We start from the raw sequence: 21,190 nt of genomic DNA, 5'->3' as shown, positions 1-21,190 counted from the left end.
GATTCAAGTCACTGTGACCTCAGAAAAAATTGAGACTTGAAATGAGAGATGATCCTCTCTCTCCTGTTGTAGAGCCCCCAGTTCCTTCACCTTCATGCCAGGATGCCAGTTAGATCATGGGGAAATGTGGGCAGAGCCGTTTGGCTCTTGAATTATTTGGGGTAATAATTCAAGCTCTGCCTGCAACATGGCTGAAAAGGGTATGAAATGGTCAGGCATATGTTGCTTTCAATTGGATGTGTGATGCTTGGTAACATTCTAGTAATTCTGAAGGATTACTTGATTAATTGGTACATAAGAAAAAGCCATAGATGACCAGCAAGTTTGTCATAATCTTCAAAGTGTTTCCTACTTATAATTCATTCCCAAGAGAAGATGCTATGGTGGTGTACTGTGCCTGCTACAGAGAAGGTTTCTTCCCCTGGTGTTTTTTAGGCCCACTCTGGAAACTCCTTCCTGCTGTTCTGCTAAGGAACAAGATGGTAGTTTTGTCAGAAATAAAGCTTTAAAAGGCTGTTTTCTTATGGTGCTGTTTTGTTCTTCTCCCCGCATGGTCCACAACACCCCCCTCCCCCCCCCCCGAACCAACCAAACAACCAAACTGAAACAAATAACCCCCCTTACTAGCCAAATAATTATCTTTAGCCTACCCAGGAAGGGAGACATTAATCTCTTGGAGTTTTTTTATATTTCTCTCAAATAAGTGCTAAGCAGGATGAGCTTGCTTCTTGCGGAATATGTTTTTACTTTGTCACTTCTGTATCAATAAAGCAACTTTTAAATATGTTCTGTATGCTTTGTTGTAAGTTGGCAAACTGGAGGGAGTGTTGTGCTGCTGGATCTGCATTTGGTGTGGGCAATACCTTAAAAGTGAAGTTTGAGGGGCTGGGAACATGCTTGCTCCAAAACTGTGGTGGTCTTCTAAGAGAAATCGTAGAAGCCAGTACTTGAAGCTTCAGAGGCTGTTTGTCTGTACCTGTAGGGTAAATGGGCAAAACTTTCATAGCTAGCTAGGACACTTTTGAGGAACATTGCTGTTATTTTTGCAAGTATTAAATGCAAACTCTGAATTTGTAACAAAAATGTCTCCATAGGCTGTGCCTAGCCCTTCTTCCATGATTGCAAGATGAAGGCATTGACCTTTCACCTTTTCTAAGCTATTTCTGGTTACATGAAATAGTAGGAAAAGAAACTGAGGGTTGGCAAATACTATCTACCCTATAGGAAAGTCTGTATAAGGGAAAAGATTTCTACTGAGATGGCTAAGAGCTTTTAATGTAATGAACAAAAAAACAGTCAGTGAAGCTAACACTTGTGGGGAATAAATTCTTCACAGAAAGTTGAGAAATGTTCTTCTGAAAATGGTAAAAGTAATTGTAAAAGCTGAATAGCATGGCATTTAATTATGTAAGGAGCCAAAGAGGCTAAAAAAAAATAATAATCTGGTATATCAGAAAGCAATTTAAAATATAAGCTAGGGAAAATTGAATATTTCTGTCAGAATAAGATGAATTCCACCTCTGGCTGCACTGATTTCATGTCTCAAGTTTTGTTCCAAACAGATCTGTAACTATGTAGGGGAGAAAACTATGTACGGGGGGGGGGGGGAAGGCATACTTTTGTTCCCTTGGCCTCCCAAGCCAACCCATTCCCCTTCTGAGTAAGAATGGTGAGAAAAATCTGGATAAATATACAAACAGAACTTAAGAACTTAATTAGTTCTGTTGGTCATCCAATTTCCAGTTATCTGGTGTAATTGTCCCTTTCAAAGGGATCATTTGAAGCAGAGCTTCATCTGCTTTGTGAATGTCAGTAAACTAAGCTTGTTAGTGTACAGTGTGAAGGCCAAAGCTGAATTCTTGTGGGTATTCACAGCCTTTAATAAATAGTGCGGCAGTGCTGAGGAGGAATCATTCCTTACACCCACTCGCCCTTAAGATGTTTCCCTTCAGTTCAGAAATGAATATTCAGTTGAAAAGTTATACATTTTGTGTCTTTCAGAATATTCTTAGCACTGCATAGGAGTCAGTCTGCAGAAGGGTGGGATGGGTTGGTTTTTTTTTCCGCCTACCTTCTGCGGGGAAGATCTGGAGCCAAGAAGTAGCTGTTAGACTTTGAGGTTTGTCTGCTTATTTGTTTTAAGTTGGGGGTTTTTTTTGGTCTGGTAGTGCTGTTTCCTGAGCTGTGGAGCTCCTGCTCCATTTTCTCAGGGCAGGGTTGGCATGTTAGTGTGACATGAGAGGTCCAAACATTAATTCATCAGGCTGTTGACAGAAGGTTTTGCTGTGACGTGGTCCCTACTCTGCCAAACTGGAACAACTAGGGCTAAAGCTCATTATGGGGAGTGCCCACTTAAAGAAGTTTTTTTGAGTGATTGGGGAATTTCTTTTAGGAGAGTGGTTGTTTTGCAGTAATTTTGCAAAGGGAAAGAATAGTTTGAGGGTTTTTCAAGGAAGGAGGGTTGTTTATTGATGTCATTTTTGGCAATGATTTTGTTTGAATGGTTTTAGTCACCTCATAGTTTGAAGTAAGTAACTGAAATTTTGCAAGAGTGTGGGCTTGGGGCATTAAGAATAATGAAAAGAAGGGCTAGCTGAATGTGTTGCAGAACTCCTAGTACTGAATGATTGGATGATAAAATGCTGGAGGAAATTGCTTGTAGATAAACTAAAGCAGTGTGTGCAGGAGGAGGAGGGAGGTCACAATGCGGTGTATGCCCTGATGAGTGCTGCACCAGATATCAGCTGCTCTGGAAGGAGACTTTGTGGTCATCCTGTAAAAATGACAGCATAATGATTGATAAAACTAGTCAGTACTTGTTAGTGAAGGAACAGAAAACAAAACAGAAAGCATGAATGTGCTACTGTGTAGATACATCGTGCTCCCCTGTCTTCAATAACATATGTAGCTTTGGTCCTCCCTGTCTTCCATCTTGCCTCCCCCAGCCCAGAGAATGTTGTAAAGAAGAAGAAAAATCCAAAGAATAGGGTGACAAAAAGCCACCAGGAGTCCTCAGTCTGGAAAGAGGCACACAAAAATGACTGATGTCATGAAGGAGGTGCAGAATGAATGCCCGCTGTTCTTCCCAGGACATGAGTGTGAAACAAGTGCCTGAAAACTGTGAAGAGAAAGATGATGGCTTTTCAGGCAGCTCTAGGACTGTCAAGCTTGTACTGCCAACCAGGTTGCTTTCTGAATTCAATAAGGAGAGGACAAGACATAGCTATATAGTAGGAGGTATGGGAGTATTTTCTCCTGAATGGGATAAGCCAAGCCCTGCCCAAGGGAACTGGATTACATTCTTGCCAGTGCCAGAGAGCAGTCACTTGATGCAGTCACTCAAGGCAGGCATCTCCTGGATTGTGCCTGTGGTGTGATAGGTGGTCTCTGCTAGTGTGAGCACCCATTTGCTTTGTGTGACTGGGATGCATCTGACCAGTAGCTCAAGTCTAAAGCCACTTTAAACATGTCATGTTATACAGTATGTGTTGTCTGAAGCCTTGGACCCTACACATGAAAAACTAATAGATTTTGGAATTCGTAATCTATCTGCACATTAGCATCTGATCTCTAAAATGCATTTGTCTAAGACATTTCCTCTGGAAATAAATGTCGTGCAATATTCCTGAAGCATTCGAAGATGTAGAAATGAACACGTGAAAATAATTATGCATGCATGAAGAATCCTGTCCTTAGAAGAGAATTTGAAGTCCTAGAGTTTTTCTAGGAAAGTGCAAGCAGGAAGCTGAACATGGACCAGGGAAGGGCAAAAAATTCGTGAGGTTGATTATTAAGAGTGGACTTCCACCATGTGAAGAGAGACTGTGCTCTGATATAGTTGTGTTAAGTGAACTAAAGTAATGGTATATGATTGATGATGATAATTCTGGTGTTGTTAACTATTTTGTTGCTGATTTTACCAGTTGGTATTAGTCTTTGTTGGTATTGCTTAACATATGTACTCTGTTGTTCTTAATGTTTCTTATCTTAAGGTGGTTTACTTTCCCCTCTCCTGCTCCAAAAATAATTAAATGCTGTTTAATCATGACCAACCAATTTAGATAACAAGATGCTCTTGGTCACTCTTGTAATAGAAAAAATGACAAATACAGTAAAGAAAACTTGTATTTCAGTGATTTGAAGTGGCTGAGGTTTATTGATTTCATGGCAAGTTTATGAACTGGTGTTTGTGAATAGTTAGACATTAGGACCATTAGGAAGGAGAGGAGAAAATCCCAAATTACTTTTTTTCTTTTTTTTCCGATATTTTCCCAGAATTCCATTTTGGATGCTCTGATGATCTACAGGAAGTCTGAGTTCCCAATTTAACACTTCGGTTAAGTTCTTAATGTCAAATGATACAAAAGTTCATACTGTGAAAGTAAATCATAGAATCACAGAATCATAGAATGGTTTGGGTTGAAAGGGACCTTAAAATCATCTAGTTCCAACCCCTACCATGGGAAGGGACATCTTTCACTAGACCAGGTTGCTCAGAGCTCCATCCACCCTGGCCTTGAACACTTTCAGGGGTAAGGCATCCACAGCTTCTCTGGGCAACCCATTCCGGTGCCTCACTACCCTCACAGTAAAGAATTTCTTCCTAGTATCTAATCTAAACCTTTTCTCTTTCAGTTTGAAACCATTCCCCCTTGCCGTATCACTAAATTTGCTTTGTTAAGGCTCATAGAGGACTAATTCAGCCTTAATCTAGAAATCTTCTTGTGTGTTGCAGTAACATGCAAGTAGGTGGAAATTTCAATTTTTTTGAAGTGTAACATGACTGGAGAAAATCTCTGTCTTTGGTGTGTTGCCTAGTTCTACTGCCATCCTCCATTTTATCCCTGGGAAAATACCTGGTTTAACTTTCAGTGTGAAGCTCTGCTGATCAATATGTTACAAGCGTAGTAAAGTTCAAGAAATTGCCTCCATTACTATCTCAAGATGAGAAATTGATTTAGCTGCATTCTCTCTCTGTTAATTCATCTGTATTTTACCTTCCCATAAAAGGTATGTGCTCCTTATTTTCCAGCAGTGTCATCAATCCTAATGAAGAGAGAGGACTGAAAATTTATATTGTGCGTATGGGATAGCCGATCTCTGACTTAGGTCTTAATTTGTAAATGTTGCTGTAGGCTTCACTTCTCAGCTTTTCCTTACTGTGCTTTGCTTGTATGCAAAATCTAGGGGCTGGGATGGAAGCAAAACTGAAGAATATGGCAAAGGAATATAAAATTAGATTGCTTTTTAATCTAAACTTCAAAAAATGAGATGCTGATTAAAATTTAATGAAAAGAATTAAAACCTCATTTGTGAGTTTTATGTACTTTTGTAGTGTTTGGTCCTGAATTAATTATGTTGGGACTGTTTTCAGTATTTATCAGCCATCAGTTCACTACCTCTGCCTCCAAAATGCCCGAAGTTTTATTTTTTAACTGTGATATTATGTATGAGAGCTTTGCACATATCTGATAATTTATGTACACCTGCATATGGGTGTTTTTGTAGCTCTAATAATGAAGGTAGTATAGTGGGAAAAGCAGCAAAAACAAATAAGAAAGGCTGAAAAGGATTTTCCTGGGTATTCCTGTTGTTTTTCCTGGCATCCATCGGCCTGGCCTCTTGCAGGAAGCTACCAGGGATTGTTTGTCTGCAGAATATTTTGGCATTTTTAGGCTTAATACGAGCGTTTGTTGTTCAGAGCAGATGGATAATTGAAAAAGAAAGCAAACCTATATACTGTGACTTTGGTCATGGCTCATGATCACACAGAATAACACAGAATATTCTGAATTGGAAGGGACCCACAAAGATGATGGAGTCCAGCTCCTGGCCCTGTGCAGGACTATCCCCAAGGATCATACCATATGCCCAAGGGTATCATCCAAATGCTTATTGAACTCTGGCAGGCTCAGTGCTGTGACCACTTCCCTGGGAAGCCTGTTCCAGGGCATATCTAATATCCAGTCTAAATATCCAGTCTAAACCCCCTGACACAACTTCAGGACATTGCCTCGGGTTCTATCACTGGTCACCACAAAGAAGAGATCAGTGTCTGCCCCTCCTCTTCCCCTCACAAGGAAGTTGTAAGTGAGGTCTCCTCTCAGTCTCCTTCAGGCTGAACAGACCAAGTGACCTCAGCTGCTCCTTGTAGGGCTTCCCCTCAAGGCCCTTCACCATCTTCGTTGCCCTCCTTTGGACACTCTCTAACAGCTTTATATCCTTCTTATACTGCAGTGCCCAAACCTGCACACAATATTCAAGGTGGGCTGCCCCAGTGCAGAGCAGAGGGGGACAATCCCCTCCCTCGACTGGCTGCTGATGCTTTGCCTGATGCCCCCCAGGACACAGTTGGCCCTCCTGGCTGCCAGGGCACTGCTGACTCACATTCAACTTGCCATCCACCAGGACCCCCAGGTCCCTTTCGGTGGGACTGCTTTCCAGCATCTCATTCCCCAGTCTGTACGTACATCCTGGGTTGCCCCATCCCAGGATATAGCAGTTACTTTTTTAAGATTAAATTTAAACATATTGGCAAGCTCTAAAGAGTTATGTTAAACTGGGACAAAAAACCCCCAACATTTTGTCGCTTGGCTCCACTGGTGTTAACCTCGGGTTTTCTCTGTGTGTCTGAGTATTTCCTGTTACAAACAGAAATGATACACATTTGTCTGTTGTCTAGAACATTCAGTATGCCTGTTACAGACCTGGAGATGTTAATTACCAGTATAAAAACCAAGTCAGGTATGGCACTGTGTACATGTGGATTTGTTAAAACTTGTTTTATTTTGACAAAGAGGTAAATTCATGGATTTGCTTAGAAAAGTTGTAAGCAGGTGGGATGCAAACAGGTTTGTGTTTGGGGACGTTTGTAGCATTTCAGCTCATGTTTGCAGCAGGATGTGGACATGCACAGATTTTAGTTACTGGGGCTCAATGTGATAATGTTTTAAGCAAAAACTTGCTTAGATCCAAGAAACTCCATATACCCCTGGGCAATGCTACCAGCATTTGCCATCAGCTCAGGTTTTCTGTTGAAGAAGTATGTTTTAGGCAGGTCAGGCTTTGTAAGGGACTTTGCTGTCTCTCATGGTGCATGTTTTGATGGGTTGGTGTCTGGATTGTGTGGTGGACCTGTCTGTTTTCTGTGGGATTGGGCCAAGGTGAAGGGAAAACAGAGGCTGGCATTGGGCAGGACAGGGGAGCTGCTTGGATTTGTGTTGCTGGTTGACTAAGGGAGGGCACTTGTTCTGTGCTGGACTTGGGGGCCAGCTTCTTGCTGTATGTAGTAGTGTCACAGTGCTTGGGACTTACTATCAGAGATTTTAAAAGAATAATTTAAGCAAGTGAATCTAGCATGAAGGTGAGAGGAGGTAAATGCTGAGGGACCTCACTGAGGTTATATGTGGTCATTCCTACATTTTTCTTCTTAAGCCTGGAATGATTTTCCAAAACCATCAGGGCTCAGTGTGAATGAAGAGTTTTCCATTGATATCATGGAGCTGTGAATTGCACCCTAAGCTTCCAGGCTTGTTTTACAGAATTGCAGAATAGCAGGTTGGAAGGAACCTCAAGGATCATCTGGTACAATCCACAAGACGTTGCATGTTTTTGCAGTACTCTGTAAGGTTCTTGTTAGCCCACTCTTCCAGCCTACCCAGGTCTTCCTGCAGGGTGGCTCTCCCTTCCAACGCGTGTGCTTCCCTGCTTAGCTTGATATCATCAGAAAACTTTATCAGGGTACACTTATGCCATCTTCCAGATCACTTATGAAGGTATTAAACAGTGATGGGCTCAGTGTTGGTCCCTGGGGGACCTCACTTGTGCCAGGTTGCCATTTGGAAAAGGAGCTATTTACCACCATTCACTGGGGCCACCTGTGAGCCAGTTTCCAACTGACCACATGGACCACTTGTCCAGACTGTAACATAGCAGTTTCTCTAGAAAGAGGCTATGGGAAACTATATAAAAGTGTTGGAGAAATCCAGGGAGACAGCATCTACTGCTTGCCCCACATCAACAGCTTTGTTGTAGAAGGCGATCAAGTTTGTCAAGCACAATTTGCCCTTGGTGAATCCACGCTGGCTTTTCCCAGTCATGTGTTTCATTTGTTTTGTGATAACCCCCTGCAGGATTCGTTCTGTAACTTTCCCAGGGACTGAAGTATGGCTGATGGGCTTGTAATTTCTTGGATCCTCCTTTAAGCCCTCCTTGTAGATGGGAGTGACATTAGCCACCTTCCAGCCTTCTGGGATGTCCCCCAATCTCCATGACTTCTCTAAGGTTATGTAGAGTGGCCTCACAGTGATGTCAGCCAGCCTTCTTAATGCCCTCAGGTACTGAGGGCCTTTCCTAAAAGCCATCTAGGCAGCAGCATTTAGAAAAACAAATGTGTTGTTTTCATTTAAATAATTTAAGATGCCTTGTCTAGATATCTCTTCTGCGCTGGGTGACAGCCTGATTGTTATCTCCCACATCTTTGACTGTCATTAATCCCTCCCTTCCTGATTTCTATACCTTCTCTTGTTTGTGTGATACTCATCATGTAGGTTGCAAGCCCTGGGCCAGCAAATCTCCCCTCCATGAGAGAAGCCACTGGGTTCTGTCAAAGCAGCCTGGGATGCTGTGAAATCTTTATGGTCTCTGCAGTAGAGGCAAGATGTTTTATTTATTGCATCAACAAAGCCCATTCCTCATTTTGCACTAGGTGCCAAGCTGAGTAAAAAGTAAAGATCTGTTTACTTGTATTTCAGTCTTTAATTTGAAGGACTGTGGATGTATCAATGCCAGAGATTTGACAATGAAGCAGTCTCTCACTGTCAGTATGGGAAAGGGATTCTTGATGGTTCTTTAAAGGAGTTGCATGCTGCTGGATGTCCTCTGCAGTAGTGACTTAGAGAGTAACCTGGAGATACTCTTTTGAATAGAAGTTAGTATTTTGTTGTGCTACAATAGGAAGCTCATGGCCACGGGTCTGCTCCTGCTTTGGGCCAAGCTGGTGATAGAAGATAGTCATCTGTGGAGAAAAACTAATTTGCATTCTTTTGCTTTGTTTAGATACGTCACTCTGAGATCACAGAATGACAGCAGCATGAAATGTTATGGCAAAGAGAGCACAACAAGATACAAGAATCTCACAAATGCTCAACACTCAGGTAATGTCACATCATATGTCCAGTTTCTCTAAGGCTGGCTTGTTTAAAAGACTCAATGCTTTTTGGCTGTTTTCCAGAATTTGGGCTTCTGAGTCTCTGACTTTATTGATGGGCTTCTCAAATAGGATTAGTTGTGCATTGGCTGTGTATCTTGTAAAATATTATTTCACAGTATGTATGACACAGGAGATACACATATATATCTTTCTTAAAGGACTACTTTGGCTGTGTTGTCTCATACAAGCAAAAGGACATTACCTTAATTTGAAAAAAAATAAAAGCAGCAGCCACGGTGGTCAGTTCTGCATAACCATTTGACCTGGTTCCATTGCTAGATACCAGCATGCTATAGTTTAGAGGGATGGACTTTTCAGAGGGTCCTGCAGCTGCATTTCTGAAAACTCTTTTAGGGGATACACCAGGCTCAAAATAGCTGTTCCCTCCCCACTGAGAGCTTAGACATATGCTATTTTCCACATACTACTATTTCTGCTTGGTTTTTTTTTAATTATTTATCTGTCTCAGGATGTTTCCTCCTTGCCTGTTTTTGTAAATCCTAGCATATGTTCTTTGACTGTTTCAAAGCGTTTACAGTTACAGAAAAAAGAAATCACATTACACCCTACAGAGCGTAAACACTGCAGAGGTCAGGAAGAAACTGGTTAAGTGTTTTACAAGGATGCTCACCTTGAACTAAAATTGTATGTGCTTATCCTGGCTGTGGTAACAGCAATAGCTGATGCATTGATGTTTGAGTGAAAAGGCTTAAAAATCGCTCTCCCTCTCACATATCAACAGCAGGGACCAGAGATTGTAATGTAGCACATACCATAAGTGAATAAGATCTAACCTCTCTGTCCTAAGATCTTCATACCCATGGCTTCTCATGTCTGCAGAACTAGGATCTTGCTGGGGAGTAACAAGTCACTCAGTTCAGTAATAGAAGGAAACTAAAATATGAAGTTGACGGCAATTTTGCTAATAGGATATGTCTATTTTCCAAGAAGCGTTTGAGAGTACTGCCCTGAGCAGAAGGGACTATGATTTATGTCATCTAAGCAGTCAGTAAACCCAGGCTGGCTGAAGAAATTTCAGATAAAGTTTCACAGACAGCTTCAGCCTTGATCAAATATGCAGTAATGTATTGGTGAATATTAAAAAAAATAAACTACTGTGTTTATCACTTTAATTAGTGCTGTTTTCGGTACACTTTTAGTCAGTTAGTTATGGAATATGCAATTCAAGTCCCCTTCTGGCCTTAGCCAAGGCTTGTCTTTTATTTTTGTTTTTAATCAGTATTGTGAGGAGATCACATAATTTTACATTTACCGTTTTTTATGAAGTAATGTGATACCTGCTTCAGTTGCAGTTCTCCAAACCCTTCCGAGTACCTTGAAACTGTAACACCAATTCACTGACAGCAAAGATAATCAGATTTGTTGAAACAACCTTCTTCGTTTCTTTGGGACTCATGAAATTGTATCTCCCTTAAACTAAATTCAGTTAATGGCTTTATTTAGAAATCAGCCTCCTCTTCTTGAATAACCAGAATTCTGTTAGTTTGGAGGAAAAAAAGGTTTTCATTAAATTACCACTGCCTCAGAATGCATTTTCTACTTACAACTTAGATCAGAAAGAGAGGAAAATGTTTCTTCTTGTTTGTCTTCCTCTCTCCTCCCCTTTTTCTAGAGACTTTCCTGAGATGATCAACTGTTGGTTTTGCTGTTGTTTTTTGTTGTTGTTGTTGTTGCCTTTTTTTAAACTTCATTAAAGTAGAGAAATTGCTCGGTTCCTCTCCCAATGCCATCGTTGTTCTCCCCTCCCCCAAGTCCAATGTGTTCTTTATTAAACTGAATTAGGACATTCTAGTCACTCTTAAGAGTGGAAATGGGAACAGCTTAAATGAGCAGCCACATGAGACTCAGCAGCCTTTCCAACTGCACTGCAGAAGAAGCTCAGCTGCAAAGGGAATGATAATTTTTGAAGGATTTGTGCAACTGTTGAAGAATTACCAGCATTAATATTAAAAAGCAGCTAATCTGTTTTTCCCTTCCATTTTAAGCATGTATAGCTTTCTTAGTATGCTTCCTATAAAAATCAATCTGCTAAATATTTTGCTTCTTTTCAATCGTGTTCGCTTTTGTAATGCCTTTATTTGCGTACTTTCTTGTATACTGAAGTGAGGTTTTTTTGTTGGTGCTGGTTTTGCCTAAAAGTGCTAACCTTGGGGTTTGTGGACAGATATGGACATGGGTTCGAGATCTCTGCCATCCAAAACCAGCTGAAATTGAAATGCAGTAGAAACCATAGAAGAGTTGTATCCAGGATTTGGATGAAAAGGTTTTCATCCCTGTAAGCATTTGTCCTTGAGACAGCTATAGAAAACTATTGGTCCTTGAAATCCATATTGCTACTAGTTTATTCTAACTAAAATAGCCATGGTCCCGATACCTTTTGACCCTTATTTTCAGTCTCTGCTTCTCTTTATTGCTATATCAGATGTCTTTGGGGTTTCTGTAGATACTTTAAAAAAAAAAAGTAGATCTTTGAGTTATCGTCTCACCTCTCCTTCCTTTTTCCTCTCTGCTGGTTCATGCAACCACCTTCCTTGGCCTTCAAAATCATTCATTCTGTTTGAGCACTGTGCTACTTTTTTTCACATGCTTATTTTCTATGCCAAAAAAAAAAAAAAAAGAAATAGAGCTGGGGCTTGAACTCTGGCTACGTGAAAAGTTATAAGGACAAACCTGGTAACTAAACAGCCTGCAAGAGCATGGAGGTCTTTGAAATATGCCACCCTTCCTCTCCCAGTTCTGTGCTTCTCGGCCTTCCAGCCCTACTCTCGTCTGAAGATACAGGGGTAGTGCCAACCTCAGCTGGGTTTAAACAATGCAGGTGTGTCCGTTCTTGGGTAGTGCTTAGGTGTTCTTAGATGGTGCTCTCTTGGTTTTTAAAGCTGCTCTTCAGCGTGGGTTCATAGTGGTGTAGTGCTCAGCTGAAAACCATGACTGTCTGTGCTGTCCCTTAAAAGGCTGGGTTATGGTCAGCCTGTGTGACAGGGGCTGCTGGTAGCACTGGTGTTTAGCAGAATGGAGAGGAGAAGGAGCTGCTTTTTATTCCTGCGTCTATCCTAAAGGAAATCGGAGAGCAAGATGATGTGAATGATGGCTGTCTTCATTTAGGAGTAGCTTGGCAGGAGATCTGACAGTTCTGAATAACAAAACAGGTCAATAAAGACATTCTCATAAAAAAGGCTAAAAATTGAATAAGGTAAACCCTGGTTTGTTTCTGTTGAAGCTAATGGGAGGGGAACATTGAAGCAAAAGAAGGGAAGGAACAACTTGATTTTGGATTTATCTTATCTGCAGTTAAGAATGAAGCATATATTCTGATAGCAGAGAGACAGCAACTTGAGAAAGCCCTGTATCAGCTTATGTGACTGAGAGGTGGTAAGGCATGATTGAAATATGTCTGCAGTGTTGGGAGAACACACAGCAATGACACATTTCTGGAGCAAGCATGCCTTAAGTGTTACAAAACACAGTTTAGGTGGTTAAGCTTGCTTTAGCTGAAGTGTTACCATCCCAGAGGGCGGGAGGGACGCAAGAGGGGATGGTACCCCAGCACATGAGCATCTGCTTGATGCTTTTCTTGTCGGTATGTGCAGGTGCTCTGTCCTGAAGAAGCTAGTTGAACATGGAGGGGTGTTTTCTTTTGGATTTTTTTTGCATCTGCCAGCTTATCCAGTCTTCTTTTTTTCAGGCTAACTGGTAATTAATCTATAAAAGCATGTAGATGTTTTGCTTAAAGGAACAGCTGAAAAACTTGAAATAAGTTGGACAAACCATAGGATCCAGTTCCTTTTTGAAACACAGCCATGCAGCCTACCGAGATTGGTTAGATCAGTGCAGTGCTATAATAACTTTACAGCCTTTTAATGAGTCTGCTTCCTTCAGCATCTGCTCTTGTACAGTCTTTTGTCATCCCTCGCCATTAACTCAGTTCTGAAACTGGCTCTGGCTGGTTTTGCAGCCCACACCCACCCCAACTTTCATGCAGTGACTTATTTGGAGTGGATGCCTTGTTCTGAAATTCATGTGAATTTAGGCAGTTCGATTGCGTGACTGTGGTTTGATCTGTTATTTACTCAATTTGAAAAATTCTACAGGTTTTGGCTTCTGTGGTGTGTGATGGAGCTTGGGAGTGTTTTCTTTTATAACTACCATCTTATTGATGTTTCGCTGCCTGTTGTCTTCTCTAAGTTCATAGAATGGCCTGGGTTGGAAGGCACTTTAAGATCATCTAGTTCCAACTACTCTGCCGTGGATAGAACACCCTTCACTAGACCAGGTTGCTCAAAGCTCCATCCAACAGGGCCTTAAACGCTTCCAGGAATAGGGCATCCACAGCTTCTCTGGTCAGCCTGTTCCAGTGTCTCACCACCCTCACAGCAAAGAAGTTTTTCTTAATATCTAATGTAAACCTGCTCTCCCTCAGTTTAAAACCATTCCCCCTTGTCCTGTCACTACAAGGTCTTGTAAATAGTCTCTTTCCATAGGCTCTCTTCAAGTACTGGAAGGCCACAATTATGTCACCCCAAAGCCTTCTCTTTTCTAGACTGAACAATCCTAGTTCTCTTAGCCTTTCCTCACAGGAGAGGTGCTCCATCTCTGTCATCACCTTCTCTGGACTCACTCCAATAGTTAGTGTCCATCCTGTGCTGGGAACTCCACAGCTTCTTCTGGCTCTCCAGTGAATAGTTTACAAAGGAGAAAAATAGAATCACCTTTATTGAAGACTGATAATGTTGGAATTTTCTTCCATTTCATGTTTACCAGAATGAAGTTATTACATACTTCCAGGAGTAATTGTATTGCCCTTTAGATGCTTGTGTTTGACGCTGGAGTGTGTAAAGACATTTCAGCCATCTTGGTGTATCTGTGGCTTTTAGTTTGGAGACTGGAGTTGTACAAGTTGCAGGGGACCTTGCTGAAATGATGAGAAAAGAGTTGGAGCAAAACCTCGTCTCTGTTGAAATCAATTGAATTCCCATTAGCTTGAGTCCAGATTTCATCCATAAACTTAAGTAGGGTATTTCTCTTTCTGGGCAGTCTACAGAAATGTTTCTGTCCGTTTGCATTTGTTTTCATGTTTCTTTGTAATGATTGCATAATTGGGATATATCTGTTATGTCAGAAATGTAGTAGGTTAAGTAGCATAAATGACTGTTAGGAAGAGAAGAAACATAGAACTGCAGAACCATTGTTTCTGTAAACTTCCTGCTGCTTTTAGTTGTTTGATTTAACTATTTAGTAGACAGACTTGTGATAAATGGCAATGATGGGTGTTTAGGCACCACTGCCAAACAAAAAGGAGAAAAAGCACCCTTTTCTTCCTGTCAGTGAAAGAAATGGAAGTCAGAGTGCTGCCAATGGCTTCTCAGTTGGCCAGAGACTTTGGTGGCCCTAAAGCCTTGAAGATATTGTATGCAGCACTCATATACTCTCATGGGTATCCAAGAAGAAATGTATATTGTTAGCATTCTGTTAAAACTGATAGCAAATTCTCACTGTATACAGCATCAAGCCTGTTCGAGAACTAAAAAAATATTTGGTATCTAAGGGACTGGTTTATTACTGATTATGCTTCTATTAACATGCCTGTATGGTTTTTTTTCCTGCTTCATGAATGTAGAATAACAATGCTTTTTAAACCTTTGCATTTTCTCCTTCTAGATCAGTGATGCATTTGAAAGGAATGTTTTCATCTTTCTTTTTTCTTCTTTTTTTTTTCTTTTTTTTTTTTTAGGAGGGGGAGAATGGGTGTTTGAAAACAATGCAAATTTTTTCAAATGTGGTTCTCATAGTGACTAAACTTCCCAGTCTTTTTGTGATTTGATTGGTATTTTAATATAATATTCTATATTATTTTTCAAATTTTTACAAATGTTTCTGTATAACTGTGATGTATAACTGTAATCCACCTAACACACAGCACTATGTCCCAACTCCCAAACCAGAGCTGAGTTGCGGATGCTAGAGCTACTGGACAGGAAATTTCTTTGAGCATTTTTTTTTTTTCTTTTTTGATTCTGAGAGAGGGGAAGAGAGGTGGTGTTTGTGCTAATGAATCGGTTATAAAACTTCTTGACTGCTTTCCAGTATCCTAAGAACTGTGACAGGTAGCCCCCAGGTGAAAGGGTGCAGTAAGTGGAATTTGGTGGGTGCCCAAGGGATGGCATTTTCTGTGGTGACTACAACACTGCCTATGGCTGCTGGTACAGTCGGTAGCATCTGCCATCATGGTGCTCCTGCCTGTGGGAAGAGAACGGGCCAGGGGTCTGGTCAGCCACTTGATTAGTTTTTGTAACAAAATCTTGTTGTTTGCTCCCTTAAGAATAAGTCTCTGACTGTCCTTACTCTTGGAATTCTTGTGGTCTTTTAACTGTCTCCTGGAGACAATTAAAACCCTCACTGGTTTGTATCACTGTTATTTCTTGTCCTTTGACTAATATTTGTAACTTCAAACTTCAAGAAGAAGGGTCAAAACCAAGGACTTGGTGTAAATTACAGATCTGTTAAGAGGTAATATGGGACATAGCTCCTATACAAAAAGTCTACTACCTAGAGATCCAGTATTTATGAGAAGATGTGTTCAGACCATCTCAATTGAGCTTTCTTAACTTGGCAGGCATAAAACGAGTTGCATGTTCCCCCTCTTCCTCTAAACGTTGATGGCCTTTCAGTATGAAATATCACACAGTGTTTATTTTTATGCCTTTTTAATGTTTTGTGGAAGGTTTGTTTAGTTGCCCTTCATAATTTTTAATAGGAAGTCTTTGAAGTTGTGTTGTGGATGAAAAATCCTGTTGGCAGCCTGACTATTCGTTGTTGACTCCTATCTTCTTTAATTGTTCGTCTATAAAAATCTGGAAGGGAGTGTGTTCGGAGAAACTCTGAAGCAATGTATATTTCTGGAAAGGGGAAATAAATGTGCAGTTAATCTCAACTATTATTTGTCTCATGAAAATGTTACATACTGATGGTTGCAGATGGTTTACACAAACTGTACACATTGCAAGCCCTCCTCATTGGGAGCTATGGTTTTCTGTCATACATTATGCTAGAACGGAAAAGGTTTTTCTCTGCCTACAGCTATGCATTACCCTTATTTGCTGTTGCTAGCACAAACTCTCCTTAATATGCATCTGGCAATGGTTAAAATTTTCTCCATCAGTGACTTCACATTTATCCATCTAAATCGTGGATTCTCCTAAGTTTAAAAAGGTAAGGACGTCAGTATGCAGGAGTCTTTGGTGGAGAGCATTACATTTAGAAAATCAGATGTGAGGGAGGCAGAGTTAAGGTTTTGGTCTAATATTTTTATGCTCTTGTTAAACTTCAGAATCAGCTTTTATGTTAAAATGTATTTATGAGTGCATAAACATATTGTACTTCTGTGCATAAGTGTGATTGTAGACACAGTGATTGCATCATATTGTGGAATAGTCAAACAACCCTATAATGTGCTTATGTATTTTTTATTTATTGAAAACAGATATCTGTAAAATGTTACTTTGAGTTACAGTTTATACAGTAAAAATTATAAAAGGATGCATGTGAAAGGGTAGAACAGAAGCTGGGAGTTCAGCACTCTCAGTGTAAGAGGAGTGAAAAGATTTCCATTGACTGGTTTGGTCTTAGCATATATACTACAGGCCAGTCAGCCTCACCTCTATCTATCCCTGGACAGATGATGAAACAGCTTATCCTGGATGTCATCTCTAGGGATGTGGAGGAAAAGAAGATTATCATTATTATTACTATTAATTATATTATTACTATTATTATTAATAGTCAACATGGATTCACCAAGGGAAATACCACTTGACCAGTCTGATAGCCTCCTATGATGGAATGTCTGGCTGTGGATGGATGAGGGGAGAGCAGTGGACGTTGCCTATCCAGACTTCAGCAAGGCTTTTAACACTGTCTCTCATAACATCCTCATAGGCAAGCTCAGGAAGTGTGCGTTAGATGAGTGGACAGTGAGGTAGAAAGAGGACTGAATGGCTGATCTCAGAGCTGTGGTCAGTGATGCAGTCTGGTTGGAGGCCTATTGCTAGTGGTGTTCCCTGGGGGTCAGTACCAGGTCCAGTCTTGTTCAGCTTGCTCATCAGTGACCTGGATGAAGGGACAGAATGTACATGATGATACAAAAATGGGAGGAGTGTCTGATATGCCAGAAGCCTGTGCTGCCATTCAGCAAGACTTGGACAGGCTAGAGAGTTGGGTGGAGAGGACCTTAATGAAGTTCAGTGAAGGCAAGTGTAGGGTCCTGCACCTGGGGAGGAATAACCCTATGTATTGGTACCAGCTGGGGGCCAACCTGATGGAAAGCAGCTCTGTGGAGAAGGACCTGGGGGTCCTGGTGGACAACAAACTGTCCCTCAGGCAGCAGTGTGCCCCTGTGGACAACAAGGCCAATGATATCCTGGGGGGTGTTAGGAAGAGCATTGACAGCAGGTCAAGGGAGGTGATTCTGCCCCTCTACTCTGCCCTAGTTAGGTCTCAAATGAAGTGCTGTGCTCTTCAGTTCAAAAACGATGACCGCTGGAGAGGGTTCAGCAGAGGGCTATGAAGATGATTAGGGGATTGGAGCATCTCTTATGAGGAGAGACTGTTCAGCTCCAGTCTGTTTAGCCTGGAGAAGAGAAAACAGAGAGGGGATCTTATCAATAAATACAAATTTCTTAAGGGCAGGTGTCAAGAGGATGGAACCAGACTCTTTTCAGTGGTGGCCAGCGACAAGGGACAGCGGGCACAAACGGAAACATGGGAAATTCCATCTTAGTTATGATACGTCCATCTTTACTTGGAGGGTGTCAGAGCACTGTAAAAGGCCACACAGAGAGGTTGTGGAGTCTCCTCCTCTGAAGATATGCACAGTTGAACCTGCTTTAGCAGGGCATTGAACCAGTGATCTACAGAGGTCTCTTCCAACCTCAGCCATTCTGTGAGCCTGTGACTTGGCTTGATAGTCAACTGTCTGACTAAAATTAGTCATGAGGGTGCAGGATTGTGGCAAGCTTACAATGCTTGAATGTTCATATAATTTAGGGGAGAAGACAGTTTTGAAGAGTAAGCTTTTATTGGTTTGGCAGAATGATTTTATTGGAGCACTAGAGAAGAGACCGGATAACGGGATGAGATGAAGTAGTCTAACTGCTCTGAAATAGCCCAGCTGTTACAATTTTGCATCTGATTATGGATTTCAAATTAGAAGATTTTAGAGTTTCCTCTGAGGCAATAATAATAACAGTTTATGCAGAGAGTCAGCATTTACCTTGTCTTTCATTTACTCCACAGGTGCTTGGCACACTGAACTTACTGATCTGTGTAGGATTTGTGCTGTGGTCCACTTATTGAAGATGTGAAGCAACGTCGAGTCTGAGGTTGGAATTACTGACAGACTGGAGGAGATTTTAGTCCTTGTGATGCACATGGACATGCTGAATTATAAGTAATTCTAACTTCTTCTCCCCTCCCTCCCTTCCCCTCACTCAGCTATCTCAGGGTTCATAGAGATTTCAATGGTTTGCGTGCCTGTAAGTTTGGAACAGAAGTGACCAAAAATGGGGGACCAGCAATTGTATAAAACTAACCATACTGCCAACAACAATGAGAACTTGTACTACGAACAACACCAAATGAACTCCCTTCCATCTCTAAATCATAGCTATGGGACGTCTGTTATGGATGCTCCCCAGGCATCCCCCCTTTCCCCTCAGTTTCCCCAAGATTCACGGGACAGTATAGCTTTGCCTGTAGGTTCAAAAAGCCTTGGTTCAATGCATACGTCTAGACAAACCAGCTGGACACATTCTGGCTCAGGAAACCATGTCCCAGCAAGGAACAATTTGAATAATCAAAGCGCAGTCTGGAGCCCCCTTGGGCAGGGGGACTCTCATGATGGATACCAATATTCTTACTCTCAACCCAGTGAAAATCGATCGCAAAAAATTACCAGTGGGGTCCTGCATAAATTGGACTCCTTTACGCAAGTATTTGCTAACCAAAATCTTAGAATTCAAGTCAACAACATGGCTCAGGTTTTGCACACCGAGTCTTCGATGGTGGATAATTCTGGTGACAGCGCACTCAGGCAGCTGCTGTCCCAGAAGCCAGCGGTTGAGCAGCAGCCTGTAACTTCCACTGTACAAAGATATCAACCAGTGCCACAGCAAACACAACAGAATTTTGCAAGCACACAGCAAAAGCAACAAATGCAAGTCATGCAGCACCAACAGTTGTACTACGACTACCAGCAGCACTTATCACAAATGCAGATGCATTCTGCATTTCAGCAGGGACAGACACACATTCCACAAATGCAGTCCCAGCAGCTCTTACCACAGCAGATGCAGCACTTGCAGCAGCCTCAGTACTACGCTCAGCCACAGCAGGGACACCAGCGGCTCTCGATCCAGGAGATCCAGCAGCAGCAGCCAGCTCGGCAGCAGCGGCAGTGTCCAGTGCAAATCGCTCAGTATTACCAAACACAGCCTGTCATGCAGCAGTTACAGCAACAGCAGCAGCAGATGCAATTGCCACTTCCTCCGTATCACAGAGAACCTGATCCAAAGACTATGCATGAACCACACCAGTACTCTCAGGATCCCAGTCATCCTGTGCAGCTTATCCAGTTGGGAGCAGTGCCTCAGTATTGCTTCCAAGATCCCCATGAACAGTACAGGCACTTGTACCCACAGAGTTTACTGCAGCAGCAGCAGCAGCAAGATCAGCAGAAGCAATACCAGAGCAAGAGCAGAGTGCCACCTCTGAACTCCCACGTTGGCCTCACTCCACCAGAGACCACGGAGGATCCTGCACGGCAGGAGGTAAATTCTGTAGGTAATGCCATCCCTCATCGAACACTTTTGCCACCCTTGGGAGTTCATCTGAACAACAAAAGCTCTCAACAAGACTCTCCCAGCACCACATGGCCTCAGGTAAGTAGTATTTCAGATCCATGCTCACCCAAACCTGTTTGCAGAAGAGTAGCAAGGTGTGGAAACCATATGGCTTCAGGAGAGTTAGAAGGTTAGGATGTGAGTGGTGGGCATCTCTGGGATGTTTTGGGAAACTGCATTAACAGGCTTCTGTCTACACCTCCGGGCTGACTCTGGGCCAGGCTGGCAGCAGCACAGAACTACTGCTGTGGCACTGCTGCTTTCCTTCTGAGAGGCTTTGGGAAGGTCTGCCTCAGTTTCTGGGGGGGAGGGACCCAGTGACAACAAAGCGTTCTTGCTGATTTTTTCAACACCTGCAGGCTCAGTTGTTCAGGAGCAGTTAGTAAACTCCCTGTTTATGAAAGTAGTGCTTCTGGGTCAGAACAAAGGCTTCAAACAACAGGTGAATGGAAGAAAACTTGCACTAGCTATGCTCACAGGGGCACTGATTTGATGTCAGCCTCTCAGAGGCTTTTAATATCCGTAAAATCATACACAAAATGCAAACTTAGTGCTGTAAGGCTCTTCATTTATGCATTAATATTTCCTGAAAAATTATTTTCTCCTTTTTCCCTTATTTTCCTTTCTCCTCCTTTGATAGCAGGTGCAACTGTCAGAAGGCAGACTGCAGCAGCTGTCCCCAGAACAAAGGTATTTTTAAAAATTTTTTTTGGTCTTTTTAATTTAAATATGAGAAATGCAAAGTTCTGCAGTTTAGAGGGAAAATAATGCAGTCTGGGTAGGTAATAATTGTTGCTCTCCTAGAAACGTCTTTAGTTTTGTGGTTTGTGATTTTAAGTTTGTGTGATTTCCAGTATCCCCGTTCCACAATAAAATCAAATAAATAAAAAAAAAAAAGGGGAGGTATGGGAAGGAAACTAAAAAAACCCCAAAAGCAGGGGAGCAGTTTGCTCTGTGTTGCATTTATAAGTGAAGGAATGGTGTGTGGTTTGGATTTGTAACTTTGGCAGCAGAGATCTTCTATTTTTTCCTTAAGGTCTCATCTCTGAAGGTTGAGGTTGAC

The 21,190-nt window shown here is 41.7% G+C and overlaps 1 protein-coding gene across 1 annotated transcript in view; it reads left to right on the top strand.

Annotated features, from left to right (window-relative positions):
* The window catches only part of TRERF1 (transcriptional regulating factor 1), a 50,372-nt gene that overhangs the window by 8,604 nt on the left and 20,578 nt on the right, over window positions 1-21,190 (top strand). Inside the window, 3 exon segments of the mRNA XM_032681380.1 lie at window positions 9,058-9,155; window positions 18,524-20,166; window positions 20,768-20,817. Of these exon segments, the coding sequence (XP_032537271.1) occupies window positions 18,790-20,166; window positions 20,768-20,817 (1,427 nt within the window). The 5' untranslated portion in view covers window positions 9,058-9,155; window positions 18,524-18,789.

This window comes from Chiroxiphia lanceolata, chromosome 3 (genome assembly GCF_009829145.1).
Source record: "Chiroxiphia lanceolata isolate bChiLan1 chromosome 3, bChiLan1.pri, whole genome shotgun sequence".
In the NCBI taxonomy this organism is placed as follows: domain Eukaryota; kingdom Metazoa; phylum Chordata; class Aves; order Passeriformes; family Pipridae; genus Chiroxiphia; species Chiroxiphia lanceolata.
The sequence above is the reverse complement of the archived record's forward strand: the minus strand, read 5'-3'. Positions and strand labels throughout refer to the sequence as shown.